General features: G+C 46.5%; 1 protein-coding gene across 2 annotated transcripts in view; it reads left to right on the plus strand.

Moving 5' to 3' along the window:
• The window catches only part of UBE2H (ubiquitin conjugating enzyme E2 H), a 64,848-nt gene continuing 44,032 nt past the window's right edge, over positions 1–20,816 (plus strand). Inside the window, exon 1 of one of the 2 annotated variants that reach the window (XM_083573207.1) lies at positions 1–388. In XM_083573207.1, coding sequence (XP_083429333.1) covers positions 336–388 — 53 coding nt within the window. In that variant the 5' untranslated portion in view covers positions 1–335. Of the gene's footprint in view, positions 389–1,859; positions 2,860–20,816 lie in introns of those variants that run through there. The other variant, XM_083573208.1, reaches the window with a different exon arrangement.

The raw sequence follows: 20,816 nt of genomic DNA on the forward strand, positions 1-20,816 counted from the left end.
TCGGCAGAGCCGAGGCAGCGGCCGGAGCAGGAGCAGCAATCCGGGAGCGGGAGGGCGCAGGAAGCTGTGAGGGGGGTCAGGAAGCTGAGGCTGAGGAGAGACGCGGAGGAGGGGGGAAGCCCGCGGGGCAGGAAGAGCCGGCTCGTGAAGGGAGGGGCCGCGGAGGCGAGAAGGGCTCGAGCGGCGGGGGGGGGGGAGAGGCCTCCGCGCAGGCGCAGAGCGGGGCTCGGACCCCCACCTCCTGAAGCGCCCCCCCAGCGGAAAAGGGGTCCTGACAGGACAAGAGAGGCAGCTGCAGACTCCGCCCGGGAGGGGCCGCCGGCCGGGGGGCCACCATGTCCTCCCCCAGCCCGGGCAAGAGGCGGATGGACACCGACGTGGTCAAGCTGTATCCTTACCTGGAGAGTGGGGGGGGGGTTTCTGAGGGGGGTGGCAAAGGCAGGTAAAATGGGGGGCAGCCCCCCATTCTGGAATGTCTTGGGGAGCAAGACACAGACACCCCACCACACACAGTTGAGGGGCAGTTAGTGAGAGGCAGGAATAAGGAGATAAATGAAGACTTTGTTGGAATGGTTGGGGGGGCAGGGAGAGAGAGGGGGGCCCCTAAAAAAAACTGGACTGGATGTCTTAAATAGAACTTCATATTGGGGGGTGGGGGTCTAGGGAATAGGTTTCCTTCCTCCACAAGGCCCAGGAATGATGGGGAGAAAGCAGGTACTTTTGGGGGGTGGGTGGGGGGCAATGCCCTCCACTTGCTGAAGATGAATGCCTATTCCATTGCAGAGAATAGAGGAGCGATGATTGTTTCTGTTCTGCATTGCTTCTCTCCCTTTCCCGGCCTCCAGTTCCAGGTGAGGGGCGCAGAATCACGGACCCCTTAGAACTGAGGAGTGTACAAAGGCTTTCCTGGAATATGGGGGTCCGGGAGGAAAAGCCCTTCCCTCTCCTTTTCACCAGCAGGAGAATGGAATTATTCTCAGCACCACCCATTAGAAGAAAGCAGCCTTCTCCAGAGTAAAATGTTAAGAATAGGGCTGGAGAATGAGGGCACCCCAATAATCTTAGGGGAGGGGAAGAGACTTGCAACTCCTGGAGAGTAGTAAATTCTAGCAGCTCCAGGTAAATTTTTTTTTGTTCTTGTTGGGCTCTAGGAAATGGGGGGAGGAGAGAGATGAGGCACCCCAGGTATAGACAGAGCAAAATCTTTTCTTCCCTCCCCCCAAAACCCCAACAGTGCCATCATACCATTGAAGGGATATCTCATTTTTAGGTAAAATGAGGCCTTCAGACACCCCCCTTTGAGAAATGAGAACACAGTTGAGGACTGTTCATTCTAGTATTTTTTTTATGGGGGGGTTCAGGAACTCATTCCCTACCCTCCTCTTCCTTGCCCCCAAATATAGACCTCTTCAAATCCGTTCTTTCTTCTCTCTCCCCAAAGAAACTGGTTCTTTTGGCGGATGGGGGGGGGGCTGCTTTCGGGTCTGTAGAGGCCTGTTTCTAAAGCCAGACTCTCTTGGGGTGATCAGGACCCCTTGTTGCCTTCCATAAATAAATCCCCTTTGTCTTGGGAGAGGAATCCCAAAATATTTTCGTAGGGAAACAATATAGGCAGTGGGGGGGCACTTATTCTCTGTCTGCCTCACTAATGATTGTGACCAGAGTCAGTGCTCCCCCTTTCAGGTATTGTGACAATGCTTGAATAATAATACAACTCCCTCTACACACACTGATTCAGATGTGCTCTCTTTCCCCCTCCCCAACCAGAATTAATACATGCTTTGTGGGGTGGGGGGCAATGGGCCAGATTTAGCTGGGGAGAGAAGGGAGGGTAGTTGTTGACAGTTAGCAATCCAGTGATCAGCTTCTGGTGGTGTGTTACTATTTACTCAATCCAGTTTTAGTCTGCTGTTCGGGAAGCTTCTGATGGCAGCTGGGGGGGGGGCAGTTAATGCGGGTGGGAGCACCTGGAGAACAACATTGAAGTAGTAATAGTGGAGAAAAAGAATCGAAATGCCGTAGAAATCCATCACCCATTTTTCCTTTTTTGTGCTGCTGGTTTTGTTTATGTAACACTTCAGTTCGGTGAAGATTTTCCTTTATCCCTTCGTAAAGGATCTATTTTTGTTTTCCAAATTATGTTTTGTTCTTGCCTCTCAGTAGAATGTTACCTTGTCCCTGTGTGCATATTTGAAGATTGTGAAGCTTCTGAAATAGTGCAGTGAATTTGCGTATAGAATAGGTTTATTAATAGTTCTGTTTATCAGGTGGTGGGGAGGGAAGGAAAGATGGGTTGGCGTTGACATAGCCGACTGAAATGCATTCAGATATGTTTATTGAATGTGTTAACCTCCCCCAGGAGAATTTAATCGGGAAGGAATTAACTATGTAGAAGGGTGAGAGGGTTACAAATAGCATTTAGTTTCCAGAGATAAACAAACTTGTTTAGATTAGGCCTGCTGGGGTGAAATTATTATAGTCAATTGTTGACGCTGCACAGCAAGTTCCCCAGTCTCTTGCTTAACTGTCTGTCTGTACATTTTTAAAAGCACAAAGCCTGTGTTTGATAACTGTCTATAGATTGCCCCTTTAAAAATGTTGTTTTTAATAAATAGGAAGTGGCTTGTGATTGCAGTGGAATCAAAGCTATTTTTATCCTCTGCTTCAGTTGCATATGCATGACATATTCTCCCTCGGATACAAACTTCATTCGATGGTTAATTTTTACTGGTTTGAGGGGGGAGGCTAGATAGAACTCCAGCTGTTCAGTGACAAAAAAAAGAGATTCTCATTATATATAAATTTTGAAAAGGCAGCCGGATTATGGAGCGATGAGGCCCACTGTGACCTCCTGGTAGTGTATCCTTTTTTCTTTTTTGCCTCCCCCACCCCCACTTTCTGTTCACTTGGTAGCTGGCATGTTGAAAGATCATAGCATTTTAGGAGACAAAGAGCAGGGGTTGTTTTTCTAAAAAAAATGACTTCATTTGGCTTATTGGTACTGTGGTTGCTCTTTAATTTGATGGTGGATAGGAGAAAAGCGAATAGCCTGGCATTCCTCTCCGGTTCATGGTTAGCTGCCGATCCTTCTGTTTGACAAAAGAAACAAACTAAACAGCTAAAAAAAGACCTCAAACCAGAGTTCTTATTATCATTCCTGGTATTTTAAGTGATGTGGACTCGCTGTGTCCTGTGAGTGTGATGAACAAATAGGTCTTTTTGTTTCCTGTGGCTTTTCTTCGGCATCTGTACAGTCAGTGTTTTGGGTATGCAGGCCACAGCAACTGTGACCCAGCCCAGTCCTCACTGTTTACTTGGAAGTCGTGTTGCTTTCATTGGGGGATTACTCCCAAGTCATTTTGTGCTTAGGAGAGCAGCCTTAATTTATGTATGAAGTTTGCTCACTGGAATCTAGAGGCGGAGGGGAGCCCAGCACACCTTCTGGTGGCTTCCAGTAGAGGAGATGCCTCTTTCCTCAACTTGTGTCCCTTTTATTCTGCCGCTACTTGTAGGACTGCCTCTTCTGCTTTCAAAGTACCTCTTCGCCTCGCATCTTGATTTGCAGCCTCTGACTAACTTGGGGATATAGGGTGGGGAGCGAAGGCATGGCCCCACGGAAAGTGTCTGGAGCTGTCGACTTAACTGATCTGACAGGTTTGGTGGGGTGGTGGTGCTGCTGTCATTCCCCCACCCCTTGTTTTGGCCTTGTGTACTCACATCTGTGCAACCCAGAGAGGGAGGGGTTGGTTGGCCAATGTCCTGTATTACATGGGTGAGGAGTTAGCTTGCCTAGCTAAAAAGAAATGAACCTCCTCTTGGTAATTGCATGACGGTGATCTGAAACTCTGAGTCACTCGGTTGCTTTTTTGGACGCTTCTCTAAACATTGTGCAAACCTTTGAAAGAAATGAGAAGCTTGTGTGTGTTGCATTTCAACCTTGTGGGGGGAATCGCAGCTCCAGCCTTTTTTTTTGTCTTTGCTGACTTGTTGTTGAGTTCCTTTCTTGCATTGCAGAGTTTCTAATAGAATGTGTTGGGGGTTTTTTATATAAAAAAAACCCGACAACTCTCAACACCTTTCTAGTCCTGGCTAGGGTGCCTTTCCTAAATCTCCAAGAACTGGCATCAGTGACCTTAGTGTGTGATCTTTTAAAGTTCCAAATCTGGAGGGATGCCTCTCTCCTCTTTCTAGCACCCCCTTTATTTTTATTTTTTTATGGTTCTTAGCTTCCCTTCTTGCTCCGGAAGAACCCGGGGACTGCTTGTTTTGGAAAAGTGTTTGCAGGCAAAAGGCCTCCGGACAGAGCCTGCGAGTCAGCCGATTGGCTGTTCTGTTACTACCCGGAAACTGAGGCTTGGGCGGAGCAACCCAAACAGCTGATGGAGTGTGTGACAAGAGTGTGTTTATATTCAGGAGCGTGGGGGCTGGGAAGGGGGAGGCCTGGGCTGGAAGGCGTTGGAGAGGAGAGAGCGGGACAATCTGTGCCGGGTCAAGGGGTTGCTTGGCGCAGGAAAGGAAGAAAAGTGTCCTGCAAGCAAAAGGAGATTGCTGTTAATCCAAACTCATGTTAATCCAAGGGACATGACTGGCTGCCAGGGGTGGGACAGGGTTTGGTTTCTCCACCGCCCCCAGGCTTGCAATGATTTTTGAGGCAGTCTAAAGTTTGGGCTGAATGACAGTTCAGCAGTTTACTCTGAACAATCTAAAATACCTCTGGATCACAGCAGTAGTGTGCCTTTAACTTCCCCAGTCTGAACCAGCACCAAGACTTGGTGGCTCAGGCTGGTCTTTAAATATATACTGTACAGTGGTACCTCGGTTTAAGAACTTAATTCGTTCCGGAGGTCTGTTCTTAACCTGAAACTGTTCTTAACCTGAAGCACCACTTTAGGCAATGAGGCCTCCTGCTGCCAGAGCACGATTTCTGTTCTTATTCTGAAGCACAATTTCTTATCCTGAAGCAAAGTTCTTAATCTGAAGCACTATTTCTGGGTTAGCGGAGTCTGTAACCTGAAGCGTCTGTAACCCGAGGTACCACTGTATATACAGTATTTTTTGCTCTATAAGACTCACTTTTTCCCTCCTAAAAAGTAAGGGGAAATGTGTGTGCATCTTATGGAGCGAATGCAGGCTGCGCAGCTATCCCAGAAGCCAGAACAGCAAGAGGGATTGCTGCTTTCACTGCGCAGCGATCCCTCTTGCTGTTCTGGCTTCTGAGATTCAGAATATTTTTTTTCTTGTTTTCCTCCTCCAAAAACTAGGTGCGTCTTGTGGTCTGGTTCGTCTTATAGAGCGAAAAATATGGTATATTGGGCCTCATTGACTGGGTCACTTGCAGAGGAATCAAAACGGCCAGAGAGTTCCACAACAAATGGAAAGTTGGTGCAAGATACTGGATTTGTTTTCACGAGCTTGAAAATGGGGCACCTCGTGTGATGCTAAGCCTGCCTCAAAAAAGGGCTAGCTCTTCTGTGGCAAAGAAGCCGTGCCACGTGTGATGAAATGGAGAGGTGTGGAAGTAACTCCACACTCTTGAACTGGCCTTGGATATGGAAATGGGGAGGGGAGCTCACATTGGCAGCTGGGAATGTATCGCTGCTTGCAGAATTATGCTGCGTTGGCTATAGAGAACCAAATTCCAGAAGAGTGGCCATGTCAAAGCCTATGAATAGAGAGATTGGATGTGGATTATGGGAGCTGGAGGCTCATGTCTCATCTCTGGGGTAGTTTTGGACAAGACACAGTTTCTTGGTCTTGGTAACCCCCTCCATAAAACGGGCGAGAGCAAACACACAGTTTTTGCAAGGGCAAATGGTTAAAAGGTTGAAATGTGCTCTGGGAATCTAAAAGATTGAATAAATTACCAGCAGTGAATCCAAAAGGCTGTATAAATTATTGGTACAGTGGTACCTCGGGTTGCATACGCTTCAGGTTACAGACTGTGCTAACCCAGAAATAGTACCTCAGGTTAAGAACTTTGCTTCAGGATGAGAACAGAAATCGTGCAGCGGCGGCGCAGCGGCAGCAGGAGACCCCATTAGCTAAAGTGGTGCTTCAGGTTAAGAACAGTTTCAGGTTAAGAACAGACCTCCAGAACGAATTAAGTTCTTAACCCGAGGTACCACTGTAGTTAATATTGAATACCAAACTGCAACTAGAGGTCTTTCTGCCATGAAATCTGTATTATGTCTGATGCACCTGTGGCATCTTCCAATTCCAGCAGAATTCCTTTAGATCCTTCGTTGCAGCTTCCCCAACATCAGCACTGTGTCCAGAAAAAATACCTACAGCCTTGAAAAGAGAACACAGGAAACACGACACTCCATAAATTGTGTGCTTGGGTGGATTAGAGAAACCTGAATTCAGACTTTGTGTATGCCACAGACTTGCTTGATAAGCTTGGGCAAGTTTTTTACCTGCCTTTTCCTGTAATCTAAAACGCCAGTACTAATTTCACTTGGCATTTATACACTTGCGGCAGGTCAGCGTGTTGGATGAACTATAAAGGTAAAGGTACCCCTGCCCGTTCGGGCCAGTCTTGCCAGACTCTAGGGTTGTGCGCTCATCTCACTCTATAGGCCGGGAGCCAGCGCTGTCCGCAGACACTTCCGAGTCACGTGGCCAGCGTGACAAGCTGCATCTGGCGAGCCAGCGCAGCACACGGAACGCCGTTTACCTTCCCGCTGGTAAGCGGTCCCTATTTATCTACTTGCACCCGGAGGTGCTTTTGAACTGCTAGGTTGGCAGGCGCTGGGACCGAACGACGGGAGCGCACCCTGCCGCGGGGATTCGAACCGCCGACCATGCGATCGGCAAGTCCTAGGCGCTGAGGTTTTACCCACAGCACCACCTGCGTCCCTTGGATTAACTATAATATATACTTAAAACACGGTTTGTGGTTGTGCAGCCTAATTCTTTGCTTCTCTGCTTGGAAGTATCTCAATCAGTTAGGAACAGAGGAGGCTCTCTTCCCCCTTCAGTGGACTTAGATTTCTAAGGAAGTGTGTGTGAAATATTTTGGGTGGGGTGGATGGCTCTGTCATATCTGAACTTCACAGTTCTCTAATACAGTGAGGCCTCGTTCTCTGTGAGGTGCTAAATATGTGTCTGAGCGGTATATTTCAGACCAGAAATGGTTTGATGCTGCTCAGTACAAACAAAAACCCCTTCACATAGAAAACTACTGTTTGCGGGGAGAAGGTAGACTACAATTCTTTTACCTGATATGCTTGTTTCTTTGTGAAGGGAATCTCTTGAACGGAGAGTGGTTCAGTCACATGAGTCCCCATCTGAAATGGTACGAAATGCAATCCAGGTGTATGTTTATTGCCCTGGTGAGAACCTAGGCTAGGCTCTAGCATGAACACTGGTTGCTGCTGCACTGCCCAGGTTTGTTACATTCATCTCTTCCCTTTGCTCCAAGGATCTCAAGGCATACAAGATCTTCCTAATCTTATCCTAGGTTAAGCTGAAAGATGGTGACCAACCCATGCCAGATCTCGCTGGTCCCAGTCTATGACACTAAAATTGGGACCCATATTAAATGAAGCGAAATCTTTTTTTGCGTATTAATTTTTTAACCCATGCTGGATTATATATAGGATGAATATAAAATACACCCCCCCAAAAAAAATAATCCCATACCTGCGTAGCCCCTGCATTTAACAGCTGTTAAATTCCTGCCCAGACAACAAGGTCTTCGGTATGTACAGACTTCGATTCGTTTTGGCTTTCAAAGCTCTCGGTACATCCATGGCATTTAAAGCAAACAAACTGTCTGGCTTCAAAGGCAGTGTTATGCTGAAGTTTTCAGATGAACAAAGAAGCCATGGAACAGGAAGCAGTTTACTGAAAAAATAACTTATCCTGGTTGTTACAGGGTAGTCAGCTCTGGAAATCTCCTGATTCAGAATGCAAAGTTAGAAACCTGGTGGAATGCTTGTTGTTGTGTTGGGTCTCCTTTTATGAACAGATGCAAAGCTGGGGAAAGGAAAGATTGGGGGGGGGGGAGTCATATGTGTGAAACATCCTTTGAAGGCTTCGTCACAGTTGAGGTGTTCAGAATTAATGTTCAGATTCCCCCCACCTCCCACCCTTGTGTGGTGCTATAGTTGATTGTGGTGACAGAAGATACCCCTCTTAACTCACAGTTTGAGTGAGTCACACTTTGCAATCCGGTCTTTATTTTTATTTTTTTCAGGAAAATAACCATGTCACTCTGTAGCTGCAGAAAACCCCAAAGTACTCAGAATGCTGGTTATGAATACCTTCCATAAACACTGGAGCCTCCATATCTCATTTTGAAAATACCAATGTTTAAATGAACTGCAATTTGCATAGGTTATATATACCAGGCAATTTTAAAAGCTTATAGTTTGTTTCATGGGACAGCCCAAGTAAGGATTTGTTTTGGTAGTTTTAATTTAAATCATTTAAATCCATCTTTCTTGGCCAGACACAGGCAAATCACATATAACGTGGCAAATCTTAACTGTATTATCTGAGTCGTTGTTTACAACAATATCATAAGCATTGAACACCATTTCACAGAGGGACAGCTGTGATTAAAAATTCATATTTTTAATCTGCAATTAATGAGTTGCCTGAGCATGTTGATTAATTGCTTATGTGATATCCGCTGTGCATAAACGATAGCTTTCCAAGATCTTACCTTGTTGCTTTCAGAAATAAACTTACTAGGCTGTGCTGAGTTCCTTGCTTGTGTGGAAGGCACAGGGCTTTGATTTTAAATTCACTGTCTCATTGTTGCTTTGTCAGTTTGATTGCATAGCCCATTGAAGCTTAGTCTTGTAACACAGACTTGAAAGAGTGCTGCATCTACTTATAATATCATTAAAATGGTTATGTGGTGCTGGAGCTGCCTAATATGAATTGGCTTAGAACGGCTTGCAATACAAGGCCTTAGCAAGCTTTTCATTCTGGTCTGTCTTATAATAAGGGCTTGTTTGTGTGGATTCAGCTTAATTAACCAGTAGAGCTGAAAGCAAGAACTGAGTTAGCGCAATTAATGCATTAAGCAGATTTCAGAGATATGAAATCTGTTGTTTTTTTGTGGGGGTTTTTTTAAACCAGTTGGAATTGAAGGGTCCCTAGCTAAGACGTTACTCACCGAAAGAGTTGCACAGCTCAAGTTGAACAATGTTTGCTGTGAACCACCCTTAGATCTACAGATGAAAGGCAGTATACAAATTTAATAACAATAATAATCATCTTAATAACAAGTAATTGCAGATTAGACCCAAAATATATGACCACTAATATCCTAATATTCTTTCTAGTGGATGGGTTGAAAGCTGGCTTGACCACACAGTATTTTTACCCTGTTGTCTTATTCTTATGCATTAAGAATTAACATGCCGGGTCTAACCACTCACCGACTTGTTGGCAGATGATGACTTTGAGAGGCTCCCATGCAAGATGTGGTGGCAGCATCAGACTCCTGTCTCTTGGTAAGCAGAGATGTAAAGAACGCCTGCCATTTTCTGTTCGCCTTTACTGGGGCCAGAAGCTGTCTGTAGATCCATCCCTTGGTGTTTTCTTTTCCAAGCAAGTGATGGTCAGGCTTCTTCCAAGGAACGATTCGGAAGCTTGTTGGGGGCGCGTTAGCGAGGTCACTTAAGTCAGGAAACTTCTCCGAAATAGAGACTTGTTGTCCATGCAGTGCCCTATTGCCGGTGAATTATTCCGTGGTGTAACCATTCCTTTATCAAACTGAGGACGAGGGTGAGTCCCTGGGGGAAGGGAGTTGTTCCATTCTGCAGTGCTCACAAACATGGTCGTGGGCAATGGGGACAGGACAGATTCCTGGTGAATAATTCAGTGGATTGCCCTGGGTGCCACAGAGAAGCGAGTAGTGCTGCTAAGAACAAGCAGAAAAGTTTGGGCTCGTGGCTTAGTGGGTGAAGTGGAGATCAGTTCCTCTTTAGCGTGTTCTGGTATTACCTGTATGGCTCCTGAAAACTAGGAAAGACCGAACTGGAATTAAATAGCTTGCAATGGAGACAGTTAAGTCCACGTCTCATTGATTAAACAGATCAAGTGCACTGTTGCCTTACCATTAAAAAAATCAATCACACATTTTTTTAAAAGCGTAGGCCTTTGTGCAGCACAGAGCCCTTATACCAGTAAGGCTCTGGTTACGATGCGAGATCTGCCTCTAAGCTTGTAAAGCAGGGATGCCCAAACTTTTTCCAAAGAGGGCCACATTTGATGAAGTGAACATGCGTGAGGGCCGACCAAAGTTGTGGGGCTTTTTAAAGGATTTCACCCCAGGACATATACTGCCACACGATTAAATCGACCAGCGGGCCGGATTAGGCCCCTAAAACAGACTTTGGACATACCTGTTGTAAATCATATGAAGTTGGCTGTGTCGATGATTTTGCAGCTCAATCAAACTGCCCTCTCCTGATGGACCTAGTGATTTGGGCAGCCGCTGCTCCTTAAGAGGGCACTCACTACCGTAAAGGTAAAGGGACCCCTGACCATTAGGTCCCGTCGTGGCCGACTCTGGAGTTGTGGCGCTCATCTCGCTTTATTGGCCGAGGGAGCTGGCGTACAGCTTCCGGGTCATGTGGCCAGCAGGACTAAGCCACTTCTGGCGAACCAGAGCAGCGCACGGAAACGCCGTTTACCTTCCCGCCAGAGTGGTACCTATTTATCTACTTGCACTTTGACGTGCTTTCGAACTGCTAGGTTGGCAGGAGCAGGGACCGAGCAATGGGAGCTCACCCCGTCGCGGGGATTCGAACCGCCAACCTTCTGATCAGCAAGCCCTAAGCTCTGTGGTTTAACCCACAGCACCACCCACGTCCCACTCACTACCTTGCCTGTGTATAAACATGAGTTGTTCTGGAGCAGTGGTGGGAATTATAAAAAAAAACAGTTTAATACTAGTTTAATGACCCACTCCGTGGAAGCGTTTGTCTCGCATCTCCTTAGGGTCTCTGGATTGCGTTTCATTGCCCGTGAAACTTCAGAGGTAACATCCTCTTCAAGTCCCAGGACCTGATTGCAAAGCTTAGTGGCTTGGCTTCTGTTATTGCTAATGTAGCTGTGTTAAGGTGGGGGGAAATGGGGGGGGGCGGGTGAGAGAAGAGAGGGGGGAATAGCTGAGCTCACTAAAGAGAGACTCCTGAAAGGCCTATTCATGAAAGTGAGGCCTTGAAGTTTTCTGTGTCCTTGCCCTGTTGCTATTATGGTGGCTTTTCCCATGCCTCGCATAATGATGCTGGAGTGGTTTTTGCTAAGACGCTCTCTTGCTCTCAGGCTGCGGATGTCAAACGGCTTTGCCAGCCCCAGCACCAATAGTCGGGGCACGGTCACAGTGTGGTGACCTTTGGTCAACAATATGGTAAGGTTTTTGAAGCACTAGAGGGTTTTTAGGGGGGAGAGATTTCTAGAAAAGAGTATTTTAGACTCCCATCATTGTGGGTACCCAAGTAAGATAGGGCTGCGTCTGCCAGAGCTTATAAGCTGAACCATTGTTCTACCAGTGGTAATTGGGGGGCCCCAAGTTGATCATTAATCTGAAGGCCTGGGTGCCAGAACAACACTTTTTTCAAGTGCTGTGTGCCCTTGGCTCTCATTAATTGGGGGTGGGGGTGGGAGGACTCTAGGCAGGGCTGTGCCCACAGCAGATTTTAATGTGATATTGTCACAGTTGATCTAGAGAACAAGGGAGCTATAACAAGGTGAAATGAAATTGCATTTGTATGTGTGTGTTGTTTTTAAATGGTCCTGTTCGGGATTGTGCAGGTTTTCAAGCTATATACATATTTTGTTCACCAGGCCAGATTGAAAGATGGTGACTGCTTAACTAAAACGTACTTCCCATGTAGGTAAAGGTAAAGGGACCCCTGACCGTTAGGTCCAGTCGTGGCCGACTCTGGGGTTGCAGCGCTCATCTCGCTTTATTGGCCGAGGGAACCGGCGTACAACTTCTGGGTCATGTGGTCAGCATGACTAAGCCGCGAACCAGAGCAGCACACGGAAACGCTGTTTACCTTCCCACCGGAGTGGTACCTATTTATCTACTTGCACTTTGACGTGCTTTCGAACTGCTAGGTTGGCAGGAACTGGGACTGAGCAACAGGAGCTCACCCCATTGCGGGGATTTGAACCGCCAACCTTCTGATCGGCAAGTCCTAGGCTCTGTAGTGTAACCCAAAGCGCCACCCGCGTCGTCCCCCCATGTAGCTAGAGATACTAATATACCGTATTGGCCCGAGTATAAGCCGCACTCCCTCCCCCCAATTCTGACAGTGAAAAGTTAAAGTGCGACTTATATTTGCGATCTTACGCTGCCAGGAAGGCAGCACGTCTCCCCGCCCCCCCAAAGGAAGGAGCCCAGAGTGTGGGGTGATGGCGGCAGTCTGTCGGCCGCTCTCAAGCCTCCCCCGGCACTGGCTTGTGGAGGGAGTGCTGGGAGGCGGTAGTGTTAGAAGGCGAGTGTGCAGCACGCCCGGAAGCCGAAGCCGGCCCCCCGTCAGGGCAGTAGAGCCGGGAGACGGGCCGCAGCCCCAAATAAGCCTTGAATTTTAAAGGTGTGGCTTATTTGCAGGTACGTCTTATATTTGGGCCAGTACGGTATTTGATAATCTAAGGTAGTGAACTGAATGCAAATGGTTTGGCTTGTAAAAACGCCCAGTAGCCTCAAGAGCTGGAGATTTTGGGTCGTCAGTTGCCCTTGCCTAAATACAGAATAAATGATGATGGATTATTAAGCTTTGTGCAAGTTCCTGATAAAGAAATGGGGAGTGTTGCAACCCTTAAAACCCCAGGTACTGCTTGTGAGTAGCGATAATAACTTGAGTCAGAAAGCTGGGTTACAGTACTCATTTCTCCTCCAAAACAGCATTGGGGGGGGGCAAGACCAAGGTTTCAGGGTGTCTCTGTGTGATGGGGTGACTTGGGCAGGCAGCCCCCACTCACGTTGCATCATCTCGGAAGCAAGTCGACCCATTTCCTTGTAGACTCCTTCTGTAGACTTGCTGCCAAGTGAAGTCTCAAGAGTGCGTATCTGTAGCAAAATTCCCACAAGGTTTCCCCACATTGCTAGAAATCAAAGCTGAGGACTCAGGTTTTGTGCTTCCTGTAGCCTTTGCTCGGGGGTGTATGTTTAGATTACTTTCTTGTGTGCTCAGGGTGAATTCTTCATTTCTTCCTGCAAAGCTCGTGTGATGGAAGAGTACTGAAGGCTGTGGCTGAAAAGGCTCTGTACAGAAGGAACCAGATTAACCACCTCCTTGAACCAGTGTGATGCACACTTCTGAAAATTGTTGTTCTGTAGCACTTATTGGCTACTGAACAAGACAATTATTACTGCCGCCTTCTATTTACTTATTTTATTTTATTTTATATTTTATTTTTATGCCGCCCTTCATCCATGTATCTCAGGACAGTTTACAGTATAAAAATACAAAAATCATAATAAAAACAAGAACCATCCCTCTCCAAACCCAATAACTCCTCCCCAACCCCAACATTTGCAATTTGCAGTCTTTTATTGCACCTTCTCAATAGCTCTGTGACATAGCTGTCAACTTACAGATTTGAAAATAAGGGACCAGCAGCCTTGAAAATAAGGGATCAGCAGCCAAAATAAGGGATTTTCTGGGCACAGGTATGTTCAACTTCTGAGCCCCTCTGAGCCAAAGGCAGAAAGCCCAGCCAGCAGCCAAATGAAACCTCATCAATAAGGGACAGCAGCGGGACATGGCGCTGGTATAAGGGACTGTCCCGCCAAATAAGGGACACTTGACAGCTGTGCTCTGTGAGGCAGCCCATGTTCTCATCTGATAGACAGGGGATGCAGTGGCAGAGGTGGGACTTAGTTAATCTTCCTGGACTGGACCAGATGAAAGTCCACTTAGTTCAGCATCCTTCTAGCCAGTTGCTCCTGGGAAGCTCACAACCACTTCTTGTTCTTTCCAAACATTGTGGGGGGAAATGGAGGGGCCACATACCCTACATATGGATGCTCCATTTATAGCTATCATGGGGAGTATATTGATCATAGCCATGCTTTTGATTTAATTTTTTTTTTTTTAATCCGAACTTGAAAGCCCAGGTCTCGCAGGTTCAAGTCTGTCTCTGGACTAGACTGGCTGAACGACTCGGAAGCCCTCCAGCTGATTTCTTTTCCTGACCTGGCTTCATTTTCATTCAACTTTGCAAAAACAGTGGAAACTGGCAATTGGAGGGGGGCCCTCCTGATATCGAAACGGGAGGCTCTGGGCTGGCCGTGGGGCAGTGGCTGCCTGTTGCTAAGTAACTACATTCTTTGCACCTGTTAATCTTTGTGCTCTCCTGAAATCGCGCTTGACCACACGTCATAATTAAAGGGGACTTAAACAAAAGGCGTCCCGTGTTTGCGACTTGTACACAGGGCAACCAGTGAAGCCCTTTTGAACCTACCCAGTGGGTTTTCCCTTTCTTGGGGATCCAGAGGTGTATCTGAGAATATGGGGTGAGAAGAGGAGAAACTGTTTAGAACCGAGTAGGCTGTTTTCTCTCTTAATTTCCTGGACCTCTGCTCATTCTCTTTGCAAGAAAGATGAAAAGGCACTGTTTACAGAATTGCTTGTGAAGACTGGATATGGCTGTACAGCTCGTGTGTGTGTGTGTTTTACCAGGACATTGTATACCTTTATTCTCTGTATGCAACCCCCCTCCTGCTATTGTTTCTTGTTTTCTTGTGGACTCTCGGTATACAACAAGGACACAAAGCACTCACTGGGTGTCTCTCGCGTGCGCAACTAATTCTTTCCTTTTTACTGCTTCTGTTCGGTCGTTTGACCGATCCTAGCAGAGTACTTGAAATCAGAAAATGCTCAGGGTGACGGTCTTCTGCGGCGTGCCTCTGGGAACCTGTCCCACAGCCGAATAGATGCTGCTATTTCATAGGATGTGCCTGAGATGGTGCACCCACAACCTTAGCCAGTTTTTTTCTTGGCTCTGATACCTGAAATTCTTCAGTGCTGTCACGCCACCGATTTTTCGTCTAGCCAAGACTGTTTGATTTATTTACCCCAAGACCTTGTAATAGAGGAGGCCATTTGCTCTAAATGTAAATATTCTGATGGCGGTGACTTTTGTAGGGCTCCTGTGCATTTCAGCAAGGATAACTTGGGTCCTCATCGTTGCTGAACTTCAAGATCAAAGTCAGATTAATTTGTGTCCGACGCGCTATTGATGTCACCAGTCATTTGTGTTTTGGCTGAGGTGGTCAGTCTCTGTGCCTTCTGTGCAACTTGCACTTTTTTTTAGTCTATAGAGTAATAATAATAATAATAATAATAATAATAATAATAATAATAATAATTTATTATTTATACCCCGCCCATCTGGCTGGGCTTCCCCAGCCACTCTGGGCGGCTTCCAAAAAAAATTAAAATACTATAATACATCAAACATTAAAAGCTTCCCTAAACAGGGCTGCCTTCAGATGTCTTCTAAAAGTCTGGTAGTTGTTGTTCTCTTTGACATCTGGTGGGAGGGCGTTCCACAGGGAAGGTGCCACTACCGAGAAGGCCCTCTGCCTGGTTCCCTGTAACTTGGCTTCTCGCAGTGAGGGAACTGCCAGAAGGCCCGCGGTGCTGGACCTCAGTGTCCGGGTAGAACGATGGGGGTGGAGATATACTGGACCAAGGCCGTTTAGGGCTTTAAAGGTCAGCACCAACACTTTGAATTGTGCTCGGAAACGTACTGGGTCTAGGATCTCTTGAGTGGATCACAGAACTGCAGCTCTAGAAGGATCACCCAGTCCACTCCTACCCCTTGCAGCAAGGTATCTAACGCAACCTTCCATCAAAAATTATCAAAGGCAGCCATCTTGGTCCATCAGATAAAAATCCCAAACCCCACCATCAGACAATATCTTTATGAAGACAAAGCAAAATTTCGCAATGTTGTGGCAAGCTTTTGAGTTCTTTAGAGCTCAAGATAACAGGCAAGATAACCTCACGGCTACAACACGCAGCTTAACATTTCGTACTTTCTAGAAAATTTCCATGTCCACTCATTTCCTGCATTGTGTAACATCTTTGCCTCAGCCTACCTGCTACTACACAAACCAAATTCATTCCTGGTTTTGTTAAATGAAAGGCTGCTATATTTGTCTTCTTCACCACTGTGCCTACCCAGGAACCTGTGTTTCTCATTTATAGTTTGGACCAGGTCCAGGTTACTAGCAAGGTGTTTGTTCTATCAAAAGCAGGGAGCAGCCATTGCTTCTTTGCCCCAGAATCCTTGGTGCAGCACCTGAGAGGGACGTGTTATCCTACAATCTCCATCTTGGAACTGAATCTGCAGCCTGAGCTCATGGCTTACAGCACCCGTCATAATTTCTGCACTTGTTCTATTTTTCCTCATCAACCCCCTGCTTTTTGTAACTGGCACTGCCTGATGCAGAGTGCTGGAGAACCTGGAAGCTGCGTTTGTGACATTTTGGTTGGTCCATGGATGCTCTAGTTGAGATTCCTGCATTGCAGGGAGTTGTACAAGGCTCTACAATTCTTTGATTCCATGATACAGGTATTTTTCCAGGTGTGGAATTCAGAATTCCAGCAAGACATCCAGTTCTCTAGATAAGTGCGAAAAAGGTTCATTTTTAAAAAGTCGAAGGTATTCTTGCATTGTATTTATATTCCGTTCCTTCTCTGTGAAGCTCAGAGCAGCTTCCCCGAAGCCTCTAGCAGCCTATTTGCAAAGGAAAATAAGCCCCCGTTTTCTTGTGACTTCTGCTTGTGGAATCAATTTAAATTGCAGAACTGTCATGAATTGGGAGCAAGTGCATAAACACTTGTGAGTTTGGCTTTTAGCGACTTCAAAATGCTGCTGGGATGTTTTAATGAAGTAGGTGCAGAGGTTGTAAGAAAATGCCCTCTTTCTGAGTCTCGTAAAGATTCAGGTAGCATCGGAAATCAGACAAACAGCTTCATTGAGCCTGGCCTTGTTCCAGAAGAAGTTGTTTAATTAATTTTAATAATTTCATCTGTTTTTAAATGCTGCTAGTTAGAAAGGGTTGCGCGACCTGAAAATCATTGGCGCACCAAGGAGTTATTACGATACGGACACTGACTTGCTTAATTATTGCTTCATATCTGTGTTTGTATGACAGGTGTCCAGCAGTCGTCTCCCATCCAAGCCTTGATCAGGTCAACATCTGCTTAGCTTCAGCAGTGCTGTAGCACTAAGCTGTGCTCAAGTCAGCATGGCTCTTTCATTTGCTGTGCAAACAAGGGGAAATTTAATTGGAAATGCTCAAAGCTGAGGTGGAAGTAGGAAGAATTGTGAGGTGCTACTAGTCATCATTAGGGACACGGGTGGTGCTGTGGGTTAAACCACAGAGCCTAGGACTTGCCGATCAGAAGGTCAGCGGTTTGAATCTCCGCAACAGGGTGAGCTCCTGTTGCTCGGTCACAGCTCCTGCCAACCTAGCAGTTTGAAAGTACGTCAAAGTGCAAGTAGATAAATAGGTACTGCTCCGGCGGGAAGGTAAACGGCGTTTCCGTGCGCTGCTCTGGTTCTCCAGAAGCGGCTTAGTCATTCTGCCCACATGACCTGGAAGCTGTACGCTGGCTCCCTCGGCCAATAAAGTGAGATGAGCGCCACAACCCCAGAGTCGGTCACGACTGGACCTAATGGTCAGGGGTCCCTTTTACTAGTCATCATTAATTGCAGGACTTCTGCTGTGCAGATTTGCTTCGCAGTCTTCATTTTGTGGGCCTTTGCAATGACTGTGAAGTACGTCAGTGCTCCCATTATACAGACGGTGCACTGAGGCACAAAGAGTGCCTAGTCCAAGGCCACAAAAGGAGGCCATAGTCTGCAGGTGCAAGTTTATCCTTCAATGAATTGGAAGAGAGAAGTATGTAAACTCACCATCTAGCTGCATGAGCACATCCCACTCTGTTTATGCCGGGCCAGGAATGCAGGTGACATATTTGCAGACTGAGTCTCAAAGAACGCTCATTCGGGCCTATCTTATTTCCAGTGTGAGTGACAGCTTGGGAACGGCCTTTTCTAAACAATTCATCTTACCCATTCTATTGTAACAACTTCTTTTTCTTAGGCAGTGCTTATTGCAGTAATCTTATGTAGGCTACTTTGTGAGGTCTGCCTGAAAAGTGGTATATAAATTAAACAGAACAGAATAAAACCCATATATGCTTGGAAGAAGAGCGGAGTATAAATGCAAGGAACAATTAAACTCTGGTGACTGAGGCTTGTATACATGCTATGGGTTACCCATGAATTTTGGAGCTAATGAGAGATGGGATGGCCATCTGTCATGGATGCTCTAGTTAACATTTCTGCTTTGCAGGGGGTTGGGCTAGATGACCCGTGGGGTCCCTTCCAACTCTATGATTCTATGAGGTTAGGGACCCAGTGGTTCCATAATTACCAGCAAATTCACTACTGACGTGAGATTTGAACCTGGTTTGGTCCCCCCCCCTTCCTCCTTTCCATTTTTGGCTGTTGGGATTCTTACAGCTAAAACAATGACTCTTCCACAAACACCTTCCAATCAACTCCGGATTTTGGCTCTCATCTCTCTTGTATTTCATTCATGACTTTCACCGCTTAACTGGTCTCCTTTTTAAATCCATGCTTGGGGAAGGTGTGGATCTGTGGGGGGCGGGAATGCAAGCTTGTTGACCTTTCCGAAAACCTTCAAACCTGGCCATGCCAAAGATTACACCTGCCAGGTATCGATTACATGAAGCGGCAAGGAGAGGATTAAGCCATACAATGTCTTGGCAGCCTCTTTGCTTAGCTAATGTCTTGGGCTAATGATCTGTCCAGATCAGAGGCGCTCTCGGAATAGGCACCTCTGGGTTTGCTTCTATATTTGCGTGAAAGGTTATCTGTGGAAGGAGTGGGTGTGGAGCAGCAGGGAGCAAGTGGCGTAGGACAACCTGTGTGACTAGGGGCAGCTCACGTAGCTATGAGAAGCTAAATGAAATAAGAGATGACGCCACTTTGGCTTGTCTCATTTCCAAGGAAAAAGAAGGGTACCAACTATGGTAGCTTCAAAGTTCAAACCTTGACTGAACTGCAGAATCAATTCAGACAAATGTCAGACTTTCCTATCCCCCCCCCCCAATTTTTTAAAAATAATTTGCGAATTCTGGTGGTTCCCTCGCTGCGAGAAGCCAAGTTACAGGGAACCAGATAGAGGGCCTTCTCGGTAGTGGCATCCGCCCTGTGGAACGCCCTCCCACCAGGTGTCAAAAGAGAAAAACAACTACCAGACGTTTAGAAGACATCTGAAGGCAGCCCTGTTTAGGGAAGCTTTTAATGTTTGATGCATTATTGTATTTTAATATTTTGTTGGAAGCTGCCCAGAGTGGCTGGGGAAGCCCAGCCAGATGGGCAGGGTATAAATTATTATTATTATAATATCTGGACAACATTTGCCTTACCGTCTTGATTTATTTTGACATTCAGATACTTGAAAACATGCCCTATAAGTGCTCCATGTTTTTAACGTGCAAGTACATCTGTACCACCCAAACTACTGGAGTAGGGAACACACCATTAGATTACATTGATAGGCTTGATCCAAAAGCCCTTTCCCCCCACATTTCCTGGAAATATTTGTCAGAATTGAGCTGCATTGCTCACAGCAGTGCAGGGCCTCCCCTTTTCTAGGGGACATTTGCAGCACTCTTTGTTGTATGCTGGCATAGTGGCGAATCTAGCAGCTCGACAGCAGGTGGTCTGCCTTTCTTGGATCACATGATTCATGGTGTCCTGGCTTGAACTGACCACAGTGCAACGGAACAGTGGCCCGGGGGGTATGAAATTAGGTGCCTGAACCTCAGGGACTCCTGACACACACACAGTTGTGCTTCCGCTTCAGAAGATAATCTGCATTGAAAAGATAATGTTTGCTAACATACGACGAAGAACCTTTAGACTGCAGAGGGGCTTGCCATTCCACTCTAATTGTTTACTTAATCCCGTGCTGTCTGGTATGTGTGCAGCACCTAATTCCCCCCTCCCCTTGAATCCAGGACAAAATCATCTGGATATCCCTGAACTGAAATGGGAGCAATTTCTTTGGATGTTTACAAGGCTTATTAAACTGCTGCTGTGCTGTCGTCTTCTGTAGCTATCGCAGACTAATAGCTTAGCCTGGCATCCATCTGTCTTGAGAAACAGTGGAGGTGAAGCCTTTGGGGGTGAAGTCAAATGATAGAAGAGTTGCAGCATCTGCTGTGTCTGTACAGACCAATACGGAGGAGACATGTTTTTTTGCAGCTGGGGCAGATGAAGGTGTCCAATTGTGCTAAGGCAGATCCACCGTGACATTTCTTCTCTGCATTCTCAGTGGCCATTCCTCCTCTGGTCACAGCTGCAGATGCACAACCTGACTGTCTCCAGGTACTGATACCAGGTTCCGTGTTTGGGATGAGCTGCCTGTTGAGTGCAACCTTCTCCTACCTGATTCTCTCCAGATGTGGTCCAAAACATCTGGAAGGCACCAGGTTGTGGAAGGCTTGTTTAAGAGTCTCTGGGACCTGGTGGCCATTCGCCTTCAGGCATTGCTGCTTGTGACCTTCATCAATGGGACGTTGTGAAAAGCCAGCCTGGTGAATTTGTGTCTGCAGAAGGCTGCCCCAGTTGAACCAGATTCAGGTAGGTAGCCGTGTTGGTCTGCAGTAGAAATATATATTTTTTAAAAATTGTCCAGTAGCACCTTAAAGGTAAAGGGACCCCTGACCATTAGGTCCAGTCGTGGCTGACTCTGGGGTTGCAGCGCTCATCTTGCTTTATTGGCCGAG

The sequence above is a fragment of the Podarcis filfolensis genome (genome assembly GCF_964270895.1).
Source record: "Podarcis filfolensis genome assembly, chromosome: 10".
Taxonomy (NCBI): domain Eukaryota; kingdom Metazoa; phylum Chordata; class Lepidosauria; order Squamata; family Lacertidae; genus Podarcis; species Podarcis filfolensis.